Source organism: Megascapheus bottae, chromosome 16 (genome assembly GCF_031878675.1).
Source record: "Megascapheus bottae isolate mThoBot1 chromosome 16, mThoBot2.hap1, whole genome shotgun sequence".
NCBI lineage: Eukaryota > Metazoa > Chordata > Mammalia > Rodentia > Geomyidae > Megascapheus > Megascapheus bottae.
The window spans coordinates 47,678,740-47,705,321 of NC_143524.1; the positions used below are offsets into that span (position 1 = coordinate 47,678,740).

At 37.0% G+C, this 26,582-nt stretch overlaps 1 protein-coding gene across 4 annotated transcripts in view; it reads right to left on the bottom strand.

Annotated features, from left to right (window-relative positions):
* Nars2 (asparaginyl-tRNA synthetase 2, mitochondrial) overlaps positions 1-26,582 on the bottom strand; it is a 106,975-nt gene that overhangs the window by 45,050 nt on the left and 35,343 nt on the right. For all 4 annotated transcript variants that reach the window (XR_016538095.1, XM_090348506.1, XM_090348504.1 and 1 more), the window contains exon 6: positions 23,948-24,042. Coding sequence is in view for 3 of the 4 variants with exons in the window: in XM_090348506.1 (XP_090204632.1) it covers positions 23,948-24,042 (95 nt within the window). In the remaining variant the exon portion in view is untranslated. The remainder of the gene's footprint in view (positions 1-23,947; positions 24,043-26,582) is intronic.

A 26,582-nucleotide genomic window follows, 5' to 3' on the forward strand; every position in this document is an offset into this window, starting at 1 on the left:
ATTTTGGGGCCATTGAGACCAATTGTCTAGCCTAGACTTCGGCCAGACACAATTGCAATAAAAGATGAGTCGTTTTGGCTTTGTGGAGTCTCTGAGTAGAATAACATCTAAAGAGCGTAAAAGATATCCCAAGGGGGTGTCCTGGCTTGGGTGAGACTGATGAGGCCCCATTATAAGAAACATGAACAGGAAGTGAAGTCTGTGAGGATGGAGCGTGGTCAGTGAAGAGGTAGGGGAAGAGTTAGTAAGGACATGGTGGGGGCCCAGTCAGTGAGGACACCAGGGGAGGGGTGGAGTCAGCGGTGACTGGGAGTGGAGTCAGTGAGGATGTCAGGGGGTGGGGTTACTGAACATGGGGCAGAGTCAGTGCGATGGACAGGGGGCGGAGTCAGTGAGGACATCATTGGGGAGAGTCAATAAGGATGTTGAGTGGGAAAGTAGAGTGTGGGGGGAGGGGGAATCCAATCTCACCAGAACATGTTGGGGGGGGGGGGGGTCTTAAACTAGACCCAGGGAGAGAGCCCTAGGCAGGGGTAGGTTAAAGGAGACAGAAAAGAGGCCTGCAGGCAGGAGTCACTCACCAGGTGCAGACAGGAAACATTGTAGCAAATGTACCTCCAGCAATGGGAAAGGCAGAGGTCCGGGAGTGGAGTTTCCTTTCTCTGGTTCAATGGAGGGGGGGCAGAAGGCGGACTGACCCTCGAGAAATGGAGGGGATCCAGCCACTGCTGACCCTCTCCCCCACCCCGAGTCACGGCACCAAATGTAAGGTTTGCCGGAAGGAAACTATGCAGTTTAAGAGGCGAAGGTTTATTGAGAGAGAGAAAAAGAGAAAACAGACCTACAGCTGCACAAGATGGAGTCAGGAGGAAGAAAGCGAGCTTACAGCCGGAAGTGAGACATTATATGGGGGGGGACAGCGGAAGCGGATGTGACCCCAGAGGATGAGGAAATACTTCAGACTGGGGGACCTCCCACTGGGGGACATGACAGTTGCCAGGGTTACAGTCTGGGCGGGGATTTCCAGGGTGCACAGAACGCCAAGGGAAGGAATCATTTCTCCCAGGCAGACCTAACACTTTTGTTATGGGCTATACCACTATGAGCCACAGCTACACTTCCATAATGTAGGTATTTTAAAAATATCTCAGTATATCCAACAGAATATTATTTCAACTTTGTGTATGCATTTCCTGATGGAGATTATTTTCTCCAAGCTAGAATAATGAAAAAAGTTAAAATCAGATATAATTTAATACTACAAACATAAAATTTAACCATAATTGAGCCAAAATGAAACAGAGCAGCCAAGGGCTTATTATAAATTATGACCATCTTTATCTACCATGAAGTCATCTCTTCATTCAGTCAGTATTTATGATACTAAATCACTGATGAAAGCGCAAAGTAGATCACAACATGGCCTTTACTTTCAAGGGACATCTTGAACCTAAATATATAAGCTAAGGTTATAAAATTCCTAAGAAAATATATGGAAGAAAAATCTTATTAGAGAAAAACAAGTAATGCAAAAAGCAACAACAATAACAACAAAAAACTTGGAGCAGTTATCAGGAATTCATGTGTGTAATCTTACCGACTTGGGATGTTGAGAATGAAAGGATTGTGGTTTAAGGCCATTCCAGGCAGAAAAGTCCAAAAGTCCTTTTTTGCAACAAAAAGCCAGATCCCATGGCATGTGCCTGCTATCCTATCACAGTACCAGGGTAGACTGGGCAGAAAAGTCCAAGAAGTTTCATTTTCATGGAGGGAAGATGGATACAATGGTGAATTCTTGGGACCCCAGATGTGACAGGAAGCCTAAAGTAAGCAGAACGTGTTTCAGGTATGCACCTGGGCAGGGGGCATAAACTATTTTTTTTTATTTTAAGAATTTATTAATGTTGATTTTTACATCATATTTTAAATGACAAGTTTAACAAACAAGTGTTCACGGAGGGAATCTCTATTTATAATCACTGGGACTTAGTATTTAGAACTTAATCAAAATTAGGCTAAGGGTTTATATGTCATAGAAACATATTAAGAAATAAAACATTATGTCTATATAGTTATGTTTATATTTCCATTACCATGTTCATAGCTTTGGGTACGCAGTTATTGAGTCCTCGCTCTTATACTCTTTGGATTTAATAGCCACATATTAGGGATACCATGTGCCTTTTGTTCCTTAGGTCTTGTCTCACTCAACATGATTCGCTCCAGGTTCATCCATTTCCCTGCGAATGCCATTATTTTATCTTGTCTGTTGGCTATGTAGAATTCCATTGTGTATATACATCACATTTTCTGTATCCATTCATCTGCAGTAGGGCATCTGCATTGTTTCCATTGCCTGGCTATTGTGAACAGTGCAGAGATGAACATAGCTGAGCAAGTGTCCTTGTAATATCCTGGGTCATGATGTTCAGGATAGATGCCCAGAAGTGGTATGGCGGGATCATAGGGAAGGTCTATTTTCAGTTCTTTAAGGAACTTCCACACTGCTTTCCAGAGTAGCTGAACTAGTCTGCATTCCCACTAGCAGTGTAGTAAGGTTCTTTTTACCCCACAACCCCGCCAGCAACTGTCATTGTCTGAGTTCAAAATCTTGGCCATTCTTGTTGGGGTAAGGTGGTATCTTAGGGTTGTTTTAATTTGCATTTCCTTTATGACCATGGATGATGAACATTTTCTCATATGCTTTTCTGCCATTTTCATCTCTTCTTTTGATCTCTCTTTAGTTCCCTTGCCCATTTAGTGAATGGTTTATTGGGTTTTCGGGGGATTAGTTTCTTGAGTTCCCTGTAGATACTGGATATTAAGCATTTGTCAGATGTATTGTTGGTGAATATCTTTTCCCAGTTGGTTGGCTATCTACTTTTGCAACTATGTTTTTATCTGTACAGAAACTTTTTATTTTTAGGTAGTCCCATTTATTGACTCTCTCTCCAATCTGTTGTGACCCTGGGATTCTGTTCAGGAATCTTTTGCCTATGCCTACGAGTTCCAGTGTCTCTCCTACTTTATCATGTAGCAGTTTCACGGTTTCCAGTCTGACGTTGAGGTCTTTGATCCACTTTGAGTTAATGCTTGTGCATGGCGACAGGCTACGGTCAATTTTTAGTTTTCTGCATGTGGCTGCCCAGTTTTGCCAGCACCAATAATTGAAGAGGCTGTGTTTGTGCCACTGTATATCTTTGGCTCCTCTGTCAAATACAAGTTGACTATAGGTATGTGGTTCTATTTCTGGGTCTTCTATTCTGTTCCACTGATCTTCTGGTCTGTTTTTGTGCCAATACCAAGCAGTTTTTGTTATTATGGCTCTATAGTAGAGTTTGAAGTTTGGTATTGTAATACCACCAGCATTGCTCTTTTTGCCTAGCATTGTTTTGGCTATTCTAGGTCTTTTCTTGTTCCATATGAATCTTTGGATTATATCTTCTATTTCCGTAAAGAATGTCTTTGGGATTTTGATGGGGAATGCATTGAATTTGCATATCAATTTTGGCAGTATAGCCATTTTCACTATGTTGGTTCTCCCTAGCCATGAGCATGGGATGTCTTTCCATTTCCTAGTGTCCTCTTTAATTTCTTTCGTTAGGCTTTTATAGTTTCCATTGAATAATTCCTTTACATCTTTGGTTAAGTATATTCCTAAGTATTTTATTCTCTTGGGGGCTATTGCGAATGGGATCATTTTCTTGATTTGGCCTTCTGTTTGAGTATTGTTGGTGTACAAGAAGGATACTGACTTCTGAAGGTTAATTTTGTATCCTGCCACTTTGCTAAAGCAGTTTATTAATTCTAGAAGTTTGGGAGTGGAGTTTGTTGGGTTACTCAAGTAGAGGATCATGTCATCTGCGAATAGGGATAGTTTAATTTCTTCTTTCCCTATGTGGATCCCTTTGATGTCCTTTTCTTGCCTTATTGCTCTGGCTAAGGGTTCCAGCACTATATTGAAGAGAAGTGGAGAGAGTAGGCATCCCTGTCTAGTTCCTGATTTTAAGGTGAATGGTTCCAGTCATTCACCATTTAGTATAATACTGGCTGTAGGTTTTTCATATATGGCTCTCACTATTTTGAGGAATGTACCTCTTATTCCTATTTTTTCTAGTGCTTTCAACATGAACGGATGTTGTATTTTGTCAAATGCCTTCTCCGCATCCAGAGAAATTATCATATGATTCTTATCCTTAGCTCTATTGATGTGATGTATTACATTGATTGATTTGTGAATGTTAAACCAGCTTTGCATCTATGGGATGAAGCCCACTTGATCATAGTGTATGATTTTTTAAATTTGTTTTTGGATTCTGTTGGCCAATATTTTATTGAGGAGTTTTGCATCTGTGTTCATTAGAGAGATAGGTCTGTAGTTTTCTTTTTTTGTTGGGTCTTTCCCTGGTTTGGGGATGAGAGTAATATTAGCTTCATAAAATGAGTTTGGTATTGCTCCTTCTGTTTCTATTTCTCGGAAGAGTTTCAAGAGTATAGGTGTTATTTCATCTTTAAGTGTCTTCCCTGATTGCTTCCACAATTTTGTTGTAAGAGATTGGTTTGTTCAATTTGTTTACCTCATCATTGTTTAGTGTGGGTAGCCTATATTTATTTAAGAAATCATCCATTTCTACTAGATTTTCTTGTTTCTTTGAATATAGGTCCTGGTAGTACCTATTCATTATGGACTGAATTTCTTGGGAATCAGTTGTAATTGTTCCCGTGGGGTCTCTAATCTTGTTTGAGTCTCCCCTTTCCTTTTTTTGATTAATCTTGCCAGGGGTCTGTCTATTTTGTTGATTCTTTCAAAGAACCAACTTTTTGATTTATCAATTTTTTATATAGTAGATCTTATTTCAATCTCTGATATTTCTGATTTTATTTTTTGTTATTTCTGTCCTTCTAGTTGTTTTAGAGTTAACTTTTTCTTGCTCCTCTAGGTGTTTCGGGTTTTTTTTTTTTTTAGATTATTTACATGCTCTTCTTCTGTCTTTTTAATATGCGCTTGTAGTGCGATAAATTTGCCTCTTAGAACTGCCTTTGCTGTGTCCCATAAGTTCCTTTGTGATGTTTCTTGATTGTCATTACATTCAAGGAAGTTTTTAATTTCATTTCTGATATGATCTATTACCCAGGAGTTATTCAGAAGTGTGTTGTTCAGCTTCCAAGTGATTGAATATTTTTTAACTTTGACTGCATTGTTTAGAATTAGTCTGACTCCACTGTGGTCTGATAGAATGCATGGGATTATATCAGTCCTCTTGTATCTGCTTAAGTTTCCTGTATGAACTATTATATGATCTATTTTGGAGTGTGTTCCATGTGCTGCTGAGAAAAATGTAAAAAGTTTCGCCGTTGGGTGGAAGACTCTGTGTATATCTGTTAAGCCCAGCTGGGCTATGGTGTCATTTAAGTCGATGGTATCTTTGCTTAACTTTTGTTGAGTTTACCTGTCATTTGTTGAGAGTGGTGTATTGAGGTCTCCCACTATGATTGTGTTTGAGTCTATCTTGTTCTGTAATTCTAAGAGAGTTTGACGAATTTGGGTACTCCCGTGTTGGGGGAGTAAATGTTTATAACTGTAGTATTATGGGCATGGATTGTACCCTTTACTAATATGTAATGGCCGTCTCTATCTTTATGTACTGATTTTACTGAGAAGTTAATTTCATCGGAGATTAAGATTGCTACTCCTGCTTTTTTGCTTGGTGCATTGGAGTGGAAAATTCGTTTCCATCCTTTCACTTGGAATTTATTTCTGTCTTTGGCAATGAGGTGGGTCTCTTGGAGGCAACATATGGATGGGTGGTGTTTCTTAATACAGTATGCTGCTCTGTGTCTTTTGACTAGATTGTTCAGCCCATTCACGTTTAGGGAAATTATAGAGAAGTGGTCAGTGTCCATTGTCATTATTTATTTTTACTTCTAAGTTTCTTTCTCTCTCTTTTTTCCCCTTTTGTGTTTAGTGAATTATAGATATTCGCTTCTTGATGGGGGTTCTTGATCTACAATTTGTTCTCGATTAATTAATATTTTTTGTAACGCTGGTTTAGTGTGCACGTATTCATAAAGCTTCTCTTTGGAGTGAAATATTCTCGTTTCTCCTTCAAATGTAAATGCTAGTTTTGCTGGATATGTCAGTCTGGGTTGGCAGTTGTTGGTCTTCAGGACATCAATGATGTTTTTCCAAGCTTTTCTTGCATTTAGAGTTTGCGTGGAGAGATCTGCTGTGATTCGAATTTTTTTCCCATTGTAGTATAGCTCTTTCTTTGTTTTTGCAGCATTTAAGATCAATTCCTTGGTATACGGGTCTAGTGGCATAAACTATTTTTAAAAGAACGAGTAAAAACAAAAAACATGGCTGGAGGCATAGTGCCAAGATATTGTGCTTAGCAAGTATAAAGCCCAAGTTCCAACCCAGTAACACACACACACACACACACACACACACACACACACACACTCAGAGCTTAGTGGAAGACTTCCCCTCCACTTTATTCTAGATCTCCTTTAGTGCTAAGCAAGTATAAGGCCCAACTTCCAACCTAATAACACACACACACACACACACACACACACACACACACACACACACACACACTTCCCCTCCACTTTATTCTAGATCCCCTTTAGGGAGACAGATATTAAAAACTATGGGATGCCAAAACAATTATCTAAGTGAGAAAATTCAGAAAGCGATCATGTCTAAGGTACAAGCTGACAAAGACCTAAGTTTAAGCTCAAAGCAGCAGACCATAAAGAAAGATTTTCAGTTATCAGATTCAAATTTCAAGTTTTCATAAAAATATCATTTAAAGAAAAATATCCAGATAGTTTCTCATAAGAAACTTACTCTAAAAAGGTTTTTTTTGGGGTGGGTCGATCATGAGGATTGAACTCTGGTACTGGGCATTGTCCCTGAGCTCTTCAGCTGAAGCCTACTATCCTACCCTTTAAGTCACAGCACCATTTCTGGTATTCTGGAGGTTAACTGCAGATAAGAGTCTCACAGATTTTGTGCCCAGGGTGGTTTTGAACCACAATCCTCAGATCTCACCCTCCTGAGTAGTTAGGATTATAGGCGTGAGCCACTACACGGGTTCTCTAGAAGGATTTAAAAAATAACCATATTAGGTCATATGTATATGCACATTGGAATGTAGACATTGGGAGGATCATGGTTAGAGACCAGCCTGAATAAAAAAATTGCAGGACTTTCTATTTTAACAACAACAAAAATAGATAGGCATGGTGGCAAGTATCTATAATCTCATTTATTCAGGAAGCATAGGAAAAAGAGGACTATAGTCTAATGTCAGACAGGACAAAAACCTGAGAACTTATAAGGTAAAGGATCTGCCTTAAAAACACAGGTTTCTAAGTTTACATTTCAGTACTGAAAAAGTCATAGTAACTCATAAAACCGTATTGAAAAAGTCAGGAAAATGACAAATAAGCAAAATGGCACTTACAAAAGATACAAAACCTAAAAACAAAAGCAAATTGTATAGCTTGAAAGTACACTAGCTAAAATGAAATACTTTCATAGAATTCAGCAGGGAAAAATGAAACAGTAGGACTGAGGACAGTAAAATTATGAAATCTGAATGAGGAAAATTAAACAGACAACAAATGTGGCATAGCATGATATATTCACCATATGTAGGGAAGAGAGTCCCCTAAAGAGGAGAGAGAGTATTTGAAAAAGTAGCTAAAATGTGATTGATGAAAGATATTACAGTGAACACTAAAGGTCAGCAAATCCAACTAAAATGAATTTAATGACATATTATAATCAAACTTTCCAAAGTCAGTGACAGAGAGAGAATCTCCAAAGAAGTAGGACAGAAGACTGCACACCAAGGATCTTCAATTAGATCATCTGCAGTTTTCTCACCAGAAACTTTAGAAGCTAGAAGGCAATGGATTGATACATTTTTAAAAATTACAAAAAACTGTCAATCAAGAATCCTATTATCTGTCAAAATTGTCCTTCAAAAGTATAAAGAAAAATAAGATGAAAGATTCCAGCTAAACAAAAGGTGTCCTGCAATAAATGTTCAAGGAAATCCTACAGGGTGAACTGAAAAAGAAAACAATAATCTGAGGTGTATAAAGAATTAAAGATCCCAATAAAGGTATACACATGGTGATAACAGTTTACAACTGCAGTTTTTTTCATTTTGTACATGATTATGAGACCAAAGCATTGAAATAAAAATTATTAGCCTAGAAGCTGATATTATAACTTTATTTTTATTTTTTTCATTATTTAAGAGACTAATGCACATCAAGGAATTCTTAGTTTATATTTTGGAGCACACAATATAATCATGTGACAGCAACCAAAAGGTGAGAACTGTTAAGGAACAGAGCTTTTATTGTACTATTAAAGGCAGACAGTGTAAATTTGTTTTAGAGTATTATAACATATTTACTGTAGTACACATGATAATCACAGAAAGTAGTTAAGAGAAAATATCCAAAAGGAAAGGAAAAACTTACAGTTTCCTCAGAAAACTAAAAGTGACCCCAGCTTGTCACTAGGCACAAACAATTCAAAATGGATCAAAGACCTCAATATTAGACATGAAACTCTGAAACTGCTATACGACAGAGTAGGAGAGACAGTGGAACTCATAGGCACAGGCAGAAGCTTTCTTTCTCTCTCTCTCTTTCTTTCTCTCTTTCTTTCTGTGGGTCATGGGGCTTGAACTCGGTCTGGGTGCTGTTCTTGAGCTCTTCAGCTTAAGGCCACTGCCTTACCCCTGGGCCTGGGCATTGTCCCAGACCTCTTCAGCTCAAGGCTACTGCCCTTCCTTTAAGCCAAGCCCCACTTCCGGACTGGAGATAAGAGTCTCAGGTCCTTTTGTGCACTGGGCTGGATTTGAACCTTAATCCTCAGATCTCAGACTCCTGAGTAGCTAGGATTCACAGGCAGAAACTTTCTGAACAGAGTCCCAGGGTCACAACAGATTGGAGAGAGACTCGAAAAATGGAACTACCTAAAAATAATGTTTTTGCACAGATAAAGACATAGCTACTAAAATAGAAGGACAAACAATCAACCGGGAAAAGGTATTTATCAACAACACATCAGACAAAGGCTTAATATTCAATATCTGTACGTTTAGTCCCATCTCAGACCTAAAAAAAAAATTACTTTTTTGGGGGGTAATGATGTGGTGGCAGATGTAACAACATTGTGAATATATTTAATGTTACTGAACTGTGCACCTAAAATAAGTAAGACATTTTATTTATATTTTACTATAAAAAATGTGAAAAATGAGGGGCTGGGAGTTTGGCCTAGTAGTAGAATGCTTGCCTAGCATGTACACCTGGGTTCAATTCCTCAGTACCACATACACAGAAAAGGCTGTAAGTGGTGCCGTGGCTCAAGTGGAAGAGCTCTAGCCTTGAGAAAACCCAAGGACAGTGCTCAGGCTCTGAGTTCAAGTCCCAGGACTGGCTAAAAAAATTTGATAAATGAGACGAAATGGGCTAACCAATTGTGATATGTCTATTCAATTGGTAATAAATACTTTTACATCTTTTTCTTTTTTTCAGTACTAAGAATTGAATTCAGGACCTTAGCTATCAAGTCATGCACCCCACCACATCCCTTGACTCTTTTAAGCACTTTTGTTTTTTTAGGTGGAGTTTTGGTGCCATCATTTACCAGGGCTTTTTAACACTGCCGTCTTTAACACTGTGTCTCTTGCTTCCCACGTAGCTGTGACCACAGGTGTGTACAATCATGTTTGTTTTGAGATATCATCTTGCTAACTTTTTAATAGCCTGCCTTACAGTACAATCCTCTTGCTTCTAATCCAAGCACCTGGGATCTTTGAGATAGGTCTCACTTACGTTTGTCTGGGCTGGCTGTTAACCAACATCTTCCTGTGTTTGCTTCCTCAGTAGCTGAGATTACAGGTGCATACCACAGAGCCCAGCCTAGCTCTATCTTGTTCATGGTGGTAGTTATAAAAGTTAATAAATTAGCTGGGCATGGTGGCTCATGCTTATAATTCTTGCTACTCAGGAGGCTGAGATCTGAGGATTGTAGTGCCCAGGCACTAAAATCCCTGCAGATTCTTATCTCCAATTAACCACTAGAAACCTGGAAGTGGTGCTGTGGCTCAAGGGGTAGGGCTCAGGGACAATGCTCAGGCCCAGAGTTCAAGCACTTATAACTGTTTTTTTTTAATTTGTGCAGTATAATTAAATAACTTCTGTAAAGAAAAAAAAACATGAATGGCTTATTCATATACTGGTTTATTCTGCTACTTAATCTTTTCTTGAGGCTTTCTCCCCACTCCAGTCCTGGGCTTGAAATCAGGGCCTGGGCATTGTCCCTGAGCTACTTTTGCTCAAGGCTAGACTTTACACTTAAACCATAGTACTAATTCCAGCCTTTTCTGTTTATGAATTAAACCCAGGGCTTCATGCATGTTAGGCAAGCCATATACTCAGCCCCCAGCTACTTAATCTTAATCCAATTATAAAATCAAAGATGAAGTTTCTGGTCCTAGAGCACAGAGGTGGAATAGCAATGATTTCCTTTGAAGAATACAGTGACACTCCATTATCTAATGTAGTCAACTCTTTATTTCTAAAGTGGATTTTGGACTCTCTCAAGTATCTGACATCTAAGCCCTATTCCACTCCTTCACTTCAGGTGCTGGCTTAGTTTAACTCTGACTTGTCTCATGAGTCTTGACTAAGGTACACTCATTCTTGGTATCAACCTGCTGTTTGTGAATTCCAGTTCTATTATCGTTGCAATTTTAGTATTAACTGATAGCTCTTTCTTTGTGGTCATGCCACCTTAGTTTTTCTTTAGCCAAGTCTTTGCAATCAACTGGGTTCTCTAAATCCTGTCATCACTATCATAATAACACCTAATAAATCAATAAGTACACTGTGACGGACAATGGACTTTAATTCTCACATCAGCTCTGCAATATCCTATTACAGTTGTTTTTTATAGATTAGAGAGTAGAAAGTCAGACATTAAGCTTAGAAAACTTATAGAAGCCTGCATTATAAATCTCCCTGACTACATTCACTTCAACTAACAGAACTATTCATTCAGACAAGGTCAGTATTTACTAGTTAAGTATGCCCATCAATAAGGTCCAGTATTTTAAGCATTCCCTTTAAGGTCTAACACAATTATATATAATTTGGGTAAACACTGAAACCATTGCTGAGTAAATGAATAAACATAGTTACTTTTAGAAGAAAACACAATAAAAAATATCAGTGACAATTCTTCTCAATCTGGGTAAAATGTTGCCAACATGCAACACAACGATACATTTTTTTTCCTCCTTAAAAAGTAATTAAAGCCACCTGAGCAAAAGATAATTTGGACAAAATTCTGCAGTAATTGAAAGAAGCAACATTCACTTTGCTTTCTACAACTCTAATAATTGCCCATACTGCTTTAATTACTAATGATTAATTTGGTGCCTCGCTGTAATAACCCCATTTGCTTCTAGACAGCACAAACTGGCTCAGCATTTCATGCATGAATTCTATTTATACCATTCTTCAAAGGACTTGACCGATTTTTTTGGGGGGGGCAGTACTAGGGCTTGAACTCAGGGCCTTTCACTTGGTAGGCAGGTGTTCCACAACTGAGTCATGCCCTCAGGCCACTCTTGCCACTGCAGGAGTGATTACTCTTGCTGTGATTACTTTGAGACAGGCTCTTTTACATTTTCTACTGTAGCTGAGATGACAGATGTAATAACCCCATTTGCTTCTAGACAGCACAAACTGGCTCTGCATTTCATGCATGAATTCTATTTATACCATTCTTCAAAGGACTTGACTGATTTTTTTTGGGGGGGGGGGCAGTACTAGGGCTTGAACTCAGGGCCTTTCACTTGGTAGGCAGGTGTTCCACAACTGAGTCATGCCCTCAGGCCACTCTTGCCACTGCAAGAGTGATTACTCTTGCTGTGATTACTTTGAGACAGGCTCTTTTACATTTTCTACTGTAGCTGAGATGACAGATGTCGTTCTCCATACCCATCTTCTTCTACTGAAATAGATTTTTCTTTTCATTTTTGGTATGAGATGGGAACTTCAACTAGATCCCTGATGCTCTGCGGACTGGCTAATTAATCCTCTACCAATTGAGCCATGTCTCAAACCAGATGAGATAGATTCCCCCTCCCCTCCACCTCCCACCAGTCCTGGGGCTGGAACTCAGGAGCTGGGCACTGTCATTGAGCTCTCTCAAGGCTGCTCTACCACTTGAGCCTTAGCACCACTTCTAGCTTTTTCTCTGTATATGGCACCGAGAAACTCAACCCAGGGCTTTGTTCATCATGCTAGGCAAACACTCTATCACTAAGCCACACTCTAGGTACCCAATTAGGTACCCAATGAGGTAGATTCTTGACAACATTCCCCCCCCCCCCTCAGCTAGCTTAGGACTAGAGTCTTCCTGATAGCCTGTTGTGTAGCTGGGATGGCAGGCATTTGCTACTGGTATAGTACCCACCTACTGGTTGAAATAAAATTCTAACACTTTTTTTGTGCCCTATGATTGTAATCTTTTTTTTTTTTTTTTTTTTGGTGGGTCATGGGGCTTGGACTCAGCCTGGGCAATGTCCCTGAGCTCTTTACCTCAAAACTACCATCCAACCCCTGGGCCCAAGCTCTACAGCTCAAGGTTACTCCCCTACCCTTGAGCCAACCCCCTCTTCCCTTTTCTAGAGGTTAATTGGGAGTAAGACTCTCAGGTCCTTTTGTGTGCCCAGGGCTGGCTTAATCCTCAGATCTCAGCTTCCTGAGAAGCTAGGATCATAGGCCCCTGCCTGGCTAACAATTGTAATATTATTCTGACCTCAGCTTCTTGAGTACCTAGGATTATAGCATAAGCCATTGTGCCCTGCTTATTTCAAAGGTATTCAATTCTTCAGATATATTTTCTATTCAGTCAGACCCTAGTGTGCTAGATACAGAACATTGGGGTCCTCATATAAACAGAGAAAAGGCAAGATAGCATTCCTTTGCACAAAGAAATTCAATATAGGGAAGGAGTATGTTAGGAAAAATGTTTAAAGGACTGACAATGATCAAGATACATTACATGCTTTTGTTGAATGGCAACTGTTTTGTACAACTGAAGATAATAAAAATGTTTTTACACTACATGTTGAATTCTAAAATAAAAAAACATTAAATTTTATAATAGTCTGTGACAGAACAGCTGTATTACAAAAGAGTATGAGTAGACCTTCAAAGAGCAGTACTCAGACACTTCAGAGTTAACTTGCGAGGCAGACACGAAATCATAACACAAATAGCAACTAAGGAAAATATAATTAACACTATTCAAGCTAATGAAAATGGCGTTTAAGTGATGAAGTAAGCATATATGTTCATTTATAGTCTTTTTCTGAATCAGCCTTAAAAAATAAAAAGACCTGCCATACCACTTCTGGGCATCTATCCTGAACATCATAACCCAAGATATGATAAGGACACCTGTTCAGCTATGTTCATCTCTGCACTATTCACAATAGCCAGGTGATGTAAACAATCCAGATGACCTATTGCAGATGAATGGATACAGATGGATACAGAAAATGTGGTGTATACGCACACACACACACACACGCACGCACGCACACACACACACACACACACACACACACACACACACACACACACACACACACAAAATGGAATTCTACATAGCCAACAGACAAGTTAAAATAATGGCATTTGCAGGGAAGTGGATGAATCTAGAGTGAATCATGTTGAGTGAGACAAGTCAAGACCAAAGGAACAAAAGGTGCATGGTATCCTTAATATGTGGCTATTAGATCCAAACAGTACTACAGCGAGGACTCAATATTTGCATACACAATGCTATGAACATGGTACTGGAAATATAAACACAACTATATAGACATAAAAATTTATGACTCTATAGACATGTTCTACTACATAGATTAATATGGATATATGACATATAAACCCTTAGCCTAATTTTAATTATGTTCTAAAATCTAAGTGCCAGTGATTATATATAGAGATTCCCTTCTTGAATACTTGTTTGTTAAATACATAAATTGAATATGATGTAAAAATCAATGTTAATAAATTATTTAACAAAAATTTCAGATAACTGATCAATAAAGCTTTCATATAAACATTAAAAAAAAAGAAATAGGAAGAAATTTTCAATGGACAAGGAATCTCAACAATTTTTAAAAGACATCAAACAGATGATTGTTGCCCAGTGAGGTGAAACAAGGTTGCCATTATCTGGAATACGGGGTATATTTTGCAGGGGAGAGAAAATAGTCTGCACTCAGAACTTCAGTGAACTTGGAGATGCAGAATGAGATTTCAGTGAAACCTTCTGAATTCGACAATTAACCTCAGTTAATTTCCTCAGCCTCCACAAGAATGTCCATAAAACAGGAAAGTCTCTCTAAAACAATGGTTCTCATCAATAGTATCACCAGTTGTAACAGAGAGTGGGGAATCTCACTCCAGTTTTTCTGATTCAATAGTGTTTGCTAGGGATTCAGGACAGAAAGGAAAGGGAAGTGACCACTAATGGCTATAGGCTTTCTTTTGCAGTGATGAAAATAGTAAAATTAGATAATGGTTATGTTTTTATAACTATGTATTTATATTAAATGCTACTAGTAAATACTACTATGTATTCACTATGGTTTCACAACTCTTTTAACATAATATATTGAACTGTATTTTTTAAAGGGTGAATTTCATGGTATGTAAATTCGGTCATAATTAAGTTTTTCTTTAAAAAAAGTTTACTCATCTGCACAGAGATCTAGATTTCATCATTTATCAAATCATCTCTCTCTTTTGTCTTTTTTATACTAAACAAACCCTTAAGCTTCAACTATTTAGGCTATGATAACCAGATCTTTCATTAACCTGTAGTTCTTATGAAATCCAACAGATGCAAAGTCACAAATGTTTCATATAAAGTTAATAGGGTCTAAGTATTTGAGAGTTCATAAAGGAATAGAACAGATAAGCCACACAGATTTCTGGTTTTTGATTTTGGTACAACAGGTCAAATATGACATAAGAATACTCACACCTACAATCCTACCCAGGAGGCTGGGATCTGAAAGTCCAGAAGATTCTTATCTCCAATTAACCACCAAAAAAAGCTGTAAATGGTTCAAGTGGTAGGGTGTTGACCTTGACCAAAAAAATCTCAGGGACAGCACTATATACCTACACACCTATACACTCATAACAAAAGACAAGACATTCTAGACCCAAATCAATATAGGTAACATACACTGGAGTAACTGAAAAACGATACAATGTAAAATGCTCTATAATAGGGGGTGGATGGGAGTATAAACTGGATGTATGCTGCTCTAAAAATAAAAAAGGGCACCAGTGGCTCATGTCTGTGTAATCCTACCTACAAAAGAGACTGAAATCTAAAGACTGCTTCAAAGCCAGCCCAGACAGAAAAGCCTGAGATTCTTTATCCCAATTAACTAGCACAGACTTGGAAGATGGCTCAAGGGGTAGAGTACCAACTCTAAGCAGAAAAAGTAAAACAAGAGCAAGCAAGTTCAAGCTCCAGTACCATCACACACATACAGCAATAAAACCTGCATCAACTATAAGTGGTTTTGAAATATAGATACTTTAAAATAATATTACTTCTAAATTCAATCCAAACTATACAAGTGAAACTTCCTTTTTTAAAAATGACTGCCATGTGTACAATTCATTATTTAATGCTCACCTTTCTCATTAGAATTTATGAGGTCATGAAGGTTGAGATAATACCTGTTTTGTTCAGACATGCAATCTTTTGCTTGGCATAGCTGGTTTTCAGTAAGTGCTGAATTAAATTGAGATTGATTTTTTTGAATGAGGTTATGTGGTAGTAATAAAAACGGAGACAAAGCAAGATATAGCTTGGAAATTTTACAATTTAATGAAAAGACATAAAAACAGATAATTTCAGTATTTTTAAATATCTCTATTTAAGTCTTTATTTTGTATTAACTAATAGTTACAAAATCAAATCATAGTCCCTACATTCAAAAGCTCAAAGTTAAAAGCTAGGAAAATAATTCAATGATTCCAGTGAAACAAACGAGGCAAACACTATGCAACACTAGAACACATAAAAATATTTAAGCAAGACTGAAGTAGGGATGGTGGGGGTAGTGGTGGCAGAAGACTAGGTGAAATAATGTTCAAGTTCAGTTTATATCAACAGACAAGAGTTAGGCTGGACAAAGGAACAGAGGGGGAAAAAACATTCAAGGCAGAAAAACAGTACATAAAAACACAAATCTTTGAAATAGGATAACGTACTTAAAATATTGTCAGTGGTTAGGACAGCTTAAACAATGGGAATTGGAAGCAAATGATTAAAAGGATACAAAGGATGTGGGAAAAACAATTTGGAATAACATCACATACATAGTTTGACAAGATGGAAGGTTAGTAATGCCATTTTTTGAGATATGGAATTTAGAAGAAAAAAGTATTTAGAAAATATATGGGGTCAAAGTTTGGCCTAGTGGCAGAGTGCCTGTCTAGAATAAACAAAGACCCGGGTTCAATTCCTCAGTACCACATACACAGAAAAAGCTGGAAGTGGTGTGATGGCTCAAGTGGCAGAGCTCTAGCCTTGAGAAAGCCCCAAGGATAGTTCTCAAGTCCTGACTTCAAATGTGTTAAGTCTGAAGTGCTGTACAACAAGTCAAATGAAAAAGAAAAATAATTCAATTTACAGGCCAACATCTAAGAGGAATCTATGTTAGAGACATATACTCCTCAAAACTATTTTTGATCATCACTTTACATTCTTCTAGGTTTTCACTTAAGTATTTCTATATCAACACGTCTTCATTAAAACCTCCAGTTCTTTAAATCTATCTTTAAATCTCCCTCAATACCACCCAGCATCTCTAGTTCCTCATTAATTACCCAGCAGATTTCTTGGTCTAATGCCATCAGAACCTATTTCCCATTAAATTTACTTAGCACTACACAAATCCTGCTTAATTCATTCAACTTCTCTAGTTGAACCCAAGCAAATCAACTGTTCCTACTAAAAACCCTCTAGACTTGCTGATCAGTCCTCCGGCAATGCTCACCTTCTGGCTCTGTTACACAAAAAATACAATTGGTTATGTGATAATTAACAACATCCCTGACTCATTTACACCAATAGTCTCTTAATTCATATTTCTATCTGAACAGGATTTTTTTTTTTTTTTTTTGGCCAGTCCCAGGGCTTTAACTCAGGGCCTGCGCACTGTCCTTGGGCTTTCCTCAAGGCTAGCGTTCTACACTTGAGCAAGCACCAGTTCTGGCTTTTTCTATGTATGTGGTACTGAGGAATTGAACCTGGGTCTTTGTGCATTCTAGGAAAGCACTCTAACCCTAGGCCAAACTCTCAGCCTAAACAGGGTGTACTTTTAAACATGAATAAAACACAAAAAGAAGAAATCTCTTCTTTGAAGCTCACCATCAAGACATCAGCACAAAGAACCTCAAGGATTATTCATATGTAATCAAGAAACAATGGGGATAATTAAAGATCTTAGATTCATGGAATATTTCATAAAATGAAGTACAAGGAATGATTATCATATTCTTCACTCCTAAATAAATTATCTCAGTCTTATAAACAGCATAGAAAAATTTGAAAGACAGAATTTGTGCTTTGTAAATTAATGTAATGGTAATTAAAACTGAGTATCTTACTACTCAAATACTGCTAAATAAGATACTCAGTTTAAATGATCATTTGTCAGAAAACTGACAATTTCACACTCAGTTATAAAGGTTACATCAGTTTAACTCAATTTCACATGTTGGTATTCTCACTTCAGCTAGAGGCTAAGAACACTCTGGGCATGAATGGTTTGGGAACTCAGTATCTGAACTAACCAAACAACCCAAGAGAATACACTGAGAATTGTTCATATCAAACACAAACCAACTAGTTAGTCAGAGCTCAAGCTGAATTTTCCCACAAAATGAAAAGTGATTATTAAAGCACAAATCTCAATTCTAAAAAGGGACAATATTTTTTTCTTCTCACATTTTAATCTACTCAGTTGCTTTTTTATGCCCATCTATGGCAAATTAAAATTTTGGGAAATTTCTCACAGTTTATAGTTGATAATCTGTCACTGATTTGAATTCAGTATAAAAAGTAGCTGTTTTTTTAATCACCTTTTCTTAAAACACCAAAAAGGGACAAATTTAAGAAATATAGATGAGCATACAAGTCACCTTTTATAAAAACAAGTTCAATGTTAGTATGGATTTTTATCAGGTTTTATTTTCTCTCATGCGTATATAGTTTAAAAAAATTGCATTCTACTTTACAACCATTAAAGAATAGCTTTGTTTGGGATCAAATCTAGGGCCTTGCCCATTGCAAGGCAAGTGCTCTTCCACTGAGCTATATTCCCAGTCCCTCATGGCTTATAAAAAAAAAAAATCCTTATCATAAAGATGATGTGTAGAGGGGCTACAGCTTCATTAAGTCATGTAATGAATACATTTCTCCTTGGACAATGTTACCCCTTTCTTCATTCTCTCCCAGATTTTCCCTCTGTCCCCACAAGTAAGTTGTATTTTCAACATAGTGTCTATGTCTAGTGAGGTCCACTGCTGCAATTGTTCACACTTTGTCTCTCCATTTCTGTGGCCCCTTGCCCTCCCAAAGACAGACAAATGAGACAACGATGACAACGATGACGACAACAACAACACCTTCTTGTTTAGAAAGAAAAATGTCGTGGTACTAGTAGCTCACACATATAATCCTCATTGCTCAAGAGGGTGAGATGTGAGAATTGTGGTTCAACCAAAAAGTCAGAACTAGAGCTGTGGCTTAACTGTGGGGCACTAGCTTTGAGCACAGAAGTTCAAGGACAGTACCCAGGTTCTGAGTTCAATACCCAGGATTGGCACATGTGTGTGCACACTCATGTGCACACACACCCACACATTGTTAAGCTTTATCAGTATTTGTATAGTAATCCATTATGTGGATGAATCATAAATGTCATAACCCTCAATATACTGTTAGGATCCACTCAATTTTCAAGTCCTTTTGTTGAGCATTCAAACTATAAAAATTAAGGCAGGGCCTATGATCCACACCTGTACCTGTAAACTACTACATGGGTGGTGAGATCAGGAAGGTCATGGTTTACAGTCAGCCCAGACAAAAAACTTCTAGGACTTCCAATTTAACCAGTAAGAGCTTGTCATAATTTTAGACACCTGTCATTCTAGCTATATGGGAAACTTAAATAGAAGAACTGCAGTACAGGACTAAAGGCAAAAATACAGGACCCTATGTGAAACATAACTGAAGTACAAAAAAAGGGGAGGGGGAAGAGGTAAAGAACAGCTCATGGGGTTGGATGGTTTGACTAGCAAGTATGAGATCCTGAGTTCAAAGCTCAGTACTACAAAAAAAAAAATTACTTTTTCAACTAGTTCATGCCTGTAATCCTAGCCACCCAGGAGGCTGAAATCTGAGGATCACAGTTTGAAGCTAGTCCAGGCAGTAGAGTCCATGAATGTTTAAAGTAGTACTGAGGCTCAAAGAGCAGGGCACTAGCTTTGAGCAAAAAAGCTCAGGGATAGCACTTAGGCCCTCAATTCAAGCCCCAGAAATGGAACGAAAAGCAAAAGAAGTTATTACTTCATGACCTATATACTCTTAAGGGTAATGTTAGTTTCTTAATCACCACAAACAGGTTGATATAAGACAACACAAATTTCTCCTCCTAGTTGTGAGAATGAAAGTCTGAAGTGAACATGGTGGCAAAGCCGTGCTCTTTCTAAAGGTTCTAGCACTGAATCCTTTCTTTACTCTTCCTAGTTTCTGATGGCTACCAGCAATCCTCAATATCACTCTGATATGTGTCTCCATCTGTATACAGTTTTCTTTTCTGTGTCTTTCTATCACAATATATGGATTTGGGACCCATATGAACCTAGCGTGACCTAGTGCTAACTTGACTGCATTATTTTGAAGTACTATCATAGGTTAGAACTTAACCTTTTTCATGGGGCATAATACAAATCACTACAGAAATCTTAAAACAAAACAATACAAAACAAAAACCAACCTCCTCCTTCAAATATTTCTAGTATTTTTAATGGAATAAAAACCCCATTGCAGGGCCAGGAGCATAGCCTAGTGATAGAGTGCTCATCTAGCATGCATGGAGACCTGGGTTTGATTCCTCCATACCACATATCCAGAAAAAGCCAAAAGTGGTGCTGTGGCTCAAGTGGCAGAACACTAGCCTTGAGCAAAAAGTGTCCAAGGACAGTGCCCAGACCATGAGTTCAAGCCCTAGGACTAGCAGAAACAAAAACAAAAAACAAAAAAAACTACTGAATTCTTTCATAAGTCTAAGATATATACATGAGGTTTTGGCATTGGTATTTTTCCAGTATTCTAAAAAATTTTGTTATTATTTCATCACAGTATGAATTGCTTCATCATTATTCACTTTTTCATTATATTAAAGGAGTTAAATATTAAGAAAATGGAAAAATGATGACCAAGAAGATGTTAATCATACAGAGATAAATTATCACTGGTATGTTATCTTCAATTTCCTTATTGTAGTATAGTCATCAGTAGTGAATAACTACACTACTTTTATTGTTCCATAGCTTTCATGACGAACAATTGAAATCCAGACCTTTTATTTATATTCCCTTATAATAAGAGAAGAAAAATGATGAGAAAAATCATTCATTGTTATTTTAAAATCAGAATGTGAATGCAAAAAGACAGCAATAATCTAGTCTGTAATCATCAGGGTAAAATTGGTTGTTTAAGTGAAATCTCAGACAATGAGCCTTCAGATACACAAATTACTAAATGAATCATACCTTTCGAAGGACAAAAAAAGATACTCAGTATTTTCTCCCAATTAGTCATTCTACAGTAAGGTTCATCATGCAATAATGAGTAATAAGAATAGAACCACTCATTTTGCTAAAAAGAACATGCAACAATGTTCCTTTGCTGCTTAAGGTATTTTTGCATAATATTTAGTGTGCTCAATATGGTTAATAACTGCATAAATGTTGAAGGCAAATATGACACAAATATTTTTGCAAGTAAAAAGCTGACATAAGAATGCAAAATTTCTCCTGTCTACTACCTTTATCATAACAAAAAACTTTTAAATGAAAATTTTCATTAGTATGATCATTCTAATTGATTAATTTAAAACTGGTTTGTACTTAGGAAAATAAAAGATGCCCACCTCCCTTAAAGTTCTTTAAAGTACTGTTTGTTTTTTTGACAAAGTGAGTGTAAAAGCCAGAAGTACTAAGGAATTAGAACTAACTAAATATGCCTTTGAAATCTGCAGTAAATTGTAGTATGTATTACAGTTGCGTATATCAATGATAAATAGTTTTCTTCACAGGGCTATGCCCATTGGAATGCTTCCAATCTAAGAAATGTGAGATTCAAATCTGACTTTGTCAGCATCAAGAAAATGGGAGGAAAAAAAGCAAAAAGCAAAAACCACTGATGGGAAAAATACTTACAAATCATATATTTGATCAGAGATTTGGATAAGTAATATATAAAGAATTCTTACAATATAATAACAAAAAATCCCCTTTTTAATGAGCAAAGGCATTTCTCCAAATAATATATACCAGTGGCCTAAAGATACATGAAAAGATATTCAGCAGCATCAGCTAGTGAGTAGACAATTTCTCCTGACATTGCTATAATAAAAGATAGACAATATTAAGTACTGACAAAGATGTGGGCAAACTGATGCTGCCTCTGAACAAAATAGCTTAATGATTCTTCACATAGTTAAAACTGGAACTATAATGACACAAATTTCACTCCTAAATACTTGCCTAGAAAGACAAAAACATATCCACACAAAAAAAATCTACTCCATTGCTAGAGCAATATTACTCATCATAGCCAAAAAATAGAAAAACTCAAGTGTCCATTATCTGAAAAATAGGCTAAGTAAGATATGATATATTCATGTAATGAATAAATTTTGGATGAAGTTACTGACATGCTATAACATGGAGAATATTTTAAAACATTATGCTAAATAAAGTAAGCCACTCAAAAAATATAGTGTTTGAAATATTCAGAATATCCAGAATAGGTAAATTCATAGAGATCAGAAAAGAGATTAACTATTGCCCAGGGTAGGTGATAACCACTAAACAGAGGGTAGGAATGACTCCTAATGGGACAATACCACTCCTAGGGTCACAAAACATATTCCAAAATTATGATAATGATGCTTGAATAACTACAAATATTTAAAACTGAAATATACACTTCAAAATTATAAATTTAATAGTATACAAATTATCTCTCCATGAAGTTATAAAATTAATTTTCTGCCATTAAATTCTTAGGAAAATTCTAGTAAAGCTGATTTCTACTATCACTTACTTTCAGGGCCTGAGCACTATTCTTGGGCTTTCTCCTAGGATAGAGTTCTACCACTTGAGCCACAACACCATTTCTAGCTTTTTTCTATGTATGTGGAACTGAGGAATCGAACCCAGGTCTTTGTGCATGCTAGGCAAGCACTCTACCTCTAGACTAACTGCCTGGCCTACTTTTAGTTTTATGTATTATCATAAGGTGGAATTGGTAGCTCAAGTCTGATATCTAATAATCCCAGTTTGAAGCTAGTCTCAGAAAAGAAAATTTCTAAGTCTCCCAGACATGCTCACTTACATCTATATGAACAAAGGTTTCAATTTCAAAAATTATATGTTAGCAATAACATGAATTTTCCATGACATGCCCAGTATGGCCTTACCATAGCCAGTTCTAAAATTCTTTTAGTCTAATAGTGCTAGGTTTTCTATAAAGTATTTTGCTAATACTGTCAAGTACTTGGAAACACCAAACTTTCTGTATCAAAGATGAGCATAATAACAACCAAAGTGCACATAAAAAAATAATTTTTTATATAACCCTGCTGGCCTTGGAGCTGCCATTCTCTTGCTTCTGAATTTTAAAGTGCTAGAATTAATATGTCTTTTACCATAGTTTTAAAAAAAAAAGGTTTGGAAAGCAGTTTAAAGCAAAAAAACAAGAAAGGTACTAGAATTACAGGTGTGTACTATCATGCCCACTGACTTTCTTATCCTCCAACAGGAAACATGTTTCACTCAGGCTATTTTCTGAAAACATTTGCTTTTTGTTCATACAATACTTACATGAACAAAAAAAAGGTATACTAAGGAAATTTAGTGTTCATTATTAGGTCAGTATAAAAATTACCTACAGAATCGCACAGAACACCAGATTAGATAAGAGTTTAAAGATGTCTATGTCTAAGTCCATGTCTTTAAAAAGTAAGTTGGACACAAAAGACTGTTAGACTTTCCAAATGTCTAAAGTGGAAAGAATTCAGAATTCATTTCATTTTACTTAAAGACTTGCTAATGGAACCAATTTAAACCAATTAGAGAAAAAAATTTTCTCTTCAGATATTTCAGATGCGTTTTTCTTCTATTTTAAAAAAATATTAAAAAGACAAGTAAGTCAATATTGGGTTCAGATGAGAACTATGACTACTTTTATTCTCATACATATGATTAACTATATTTAAATTTTGAGTCTCCTCTTAAGATTTAAGCAAGGATAGATTTTAGAAAAATAAAAAATCATAACTTCGTATTTTCTGTTACATATTTACTAAAACTAAAGTGCTTTCCTTTGGTAAGAAATGTGGATATTGCAAACTTTTAGTTTAAAAAAAAGTTTGTGAACGCCAGTGGATAAAAGAGAAAGACTAATTTTAATTGTTAGTTTTGTGCATTGAGAGGGACGACACTATTTCTCTCTCCCCTAATCACAATCAGTACAAGCAAAACAGAAAATAAAGTTCTTTACCCTGCCATCACTTCTAGATGAAGTTGTCCTGAAACAGTTAAGAAAGCAGGAACATTGAAGAACTTCTCCTCAGGTACATTTATTTTGTTTAAAGGCTGAAAATAAAAAAAGACATAAGCCACAAAAAGCTATTACATATTTTCCTTTGGTTTTTAACACAAATCACTTTTAATTACAGTCACACACAAATGACTACAAAAATCCACAGGCAGAATAGGGCATGGTAATGCACGCCTGTAACCTTAGCACTTGGAAGGCTGAGGAAGAAGACTATTGAGTTCAAGGCCAGTCTCTGGTACAGACAGATATCCCATCTCAAAAAAATAGAAAACAGGACCAGGAGTTTAGCCTAGTGGTAGCGTGCTCACCTAGCATGCACAAAGACCCAGGTTTGATTCCTCAGTACCATATACATAGAAAAAAGCCAGAAATGGTGCTGTGACTCAAGTCGTAGAGCTCTTGCCTTGAGAAAGCCCAAGGACAGTGCCCTGGCCCTGAGTTCAAGGCCCAGTACTGGCAAAAAAAAAAAATATATATATATATATATGTATGTGTGTGTGTGTGTGTATGTGTATATAATCACACCACAGTGCAATTAAAAGAATGGTCCTTTGTGAAATTAGAGTTCTCAGCAAATACCTAAAGAGAATGGCTGCCATTTGAAGTAATGCTAAGGAAATTTGCCCTGTACTTTCAAAACAGATAACAACTTAAGAGCAATTGTTAACAATTTCTCAGTAAAAGAAAAAGAAAAGTGGGTCATATTATTAAAATAATAATGTTCTTAATACTAATTTTATAAGCAATATATAAACAAATTATAAGCAGGTTTCAAACTTACAGATTCAATCACTCAGACAGAAAATGTATAACTGAAAGATGATTTAAAGCATACAGAAAGATGTGCATGGGTTATAGACAAATACTACATTTTTATAAAGGGCCTGGTACATTTGCAGATTTTGATATCCTTGAAGGTCTAAGAATATGTCAATATGTCAGAAATACTTTGGGACAGTTATAGTCAATCTTTTAGGCAACTAAGAGAGAAAGAATAGGATCCCTATTGTGAGTGTGAGTGTGTGTCTGTGAATTGCTAGTCTTGTACTCTCATTCTGTTTTTTCACTTATGCAGGCACTCCATTATATTGTGGTTTGAAAGCAGCCTATAAAAAAAGTTCACCAGATTCTGTCTCCAAAATAAACAGCAAAAAGCAGAACTGGAGGTGTATTTCAAGTGGTAGGGTGCCAGTTGAACAGCAGGAGCTGAATTATGCTCAGAAAGTTCTTGACTATTCCAGTAAGTTCTAATGTTTATTCTACTCCAGGTAGTAATTTCAAGTCTTACATAGGGGTCTTTGACCCATTTTTGTAAACTGTTCTTAAAAAAAATCTTTTCCTGAATCCAGTCTTTTTTTTGGTGGGTCAGGGGGCTTGAACTCAGCCTGAGTGCTGTCCCTGAGCTCTTCAGCTCAAGGCTACCACCCTACCCTTGAGTCATGCCCCACTTCCCATTTTCTAGGGGTTAACTGGAGATAAAAGTCACAGGTCCTTTTCTGAAAGGGCTGGTTTTGAACCTTGATCCTTAGATCTCAGCCTCTTGAGTAGCTAGGATTACAGGCATGAGCCACCTCACCAGGCTTCAATCCAGTTTTTTTTTGACTCAAGCCTATATAATCCTAGGTACTTGGGAAAAAGAGATCATGGTTTGAGGTCAGCCTGGGTAAAAGTGTTCATAAGGGTCAATATCAAGTAATGGCTGGGCACAGTGACATTCTCCTGTCATCCCCAGTGACATGGGGAAACCTACCCATCAACTGGGACACTACTTTGAAAACACCCAATTCAAAGGGGGGAAAACCAAGATGGGTGGGGAGTGTGGGGGGGGGAGGGAAATGGGTACCAAGACATGTGAAAGGGTATCAATGTATGTGAATTAATGCACCTTCTATCTGGCAAATATCATGTAACCCTTTTACTAATTACAATAAAAAAAAGAAAAGAAAAAGAATTTTTAAATAACAAACAAACAAACAAAAAAAGAAAACACCCAATTCAAAAAATGTATAGTTGGGGGGTGTGGGGAGAAGGGTAATGGGTACCAAGACATGTGAAAGGGCTCAATGTATGTGAATTAATGCACCTTCTATCTGGCAAATATCATGTAACCCTTTTATTAATTACAATAAAAAATATAAAAAAATGTATAGAGGTAACTGCTCATACATAGTAAAGTACCTTTCTAGCAAGCATTAGGCCTTGAGTTCAATCCCCAAACCTCTAGTACTGGAAGAAATGTTATTTCTGGGGAATCTCCTTTTTTGCAATAAAGAAGCTAGAGAAAAGATCACACCAAAAGCTCACAACCATTTTTCTCAGCTTCCTGGTACTCCATGCACTCTACCTGAGGAGTTCTTCATCTTGCCACTGGCTACACTGATTGAGATTGATAGAAATGAAACTCTCTCTTGACAAATGAAGAATAGAACATATTGATCATAGAGATGCTTATACTAACAAGATTTTTTTTTTGGCCAGTCCTAGGGCTTGAACTCAGGGCCTGAGCACTGTCCTTAGGCTTTCTCAAAGCTAGCACTCTACCACTTGAACCATAACACCATTTCTGGCCTTTTCT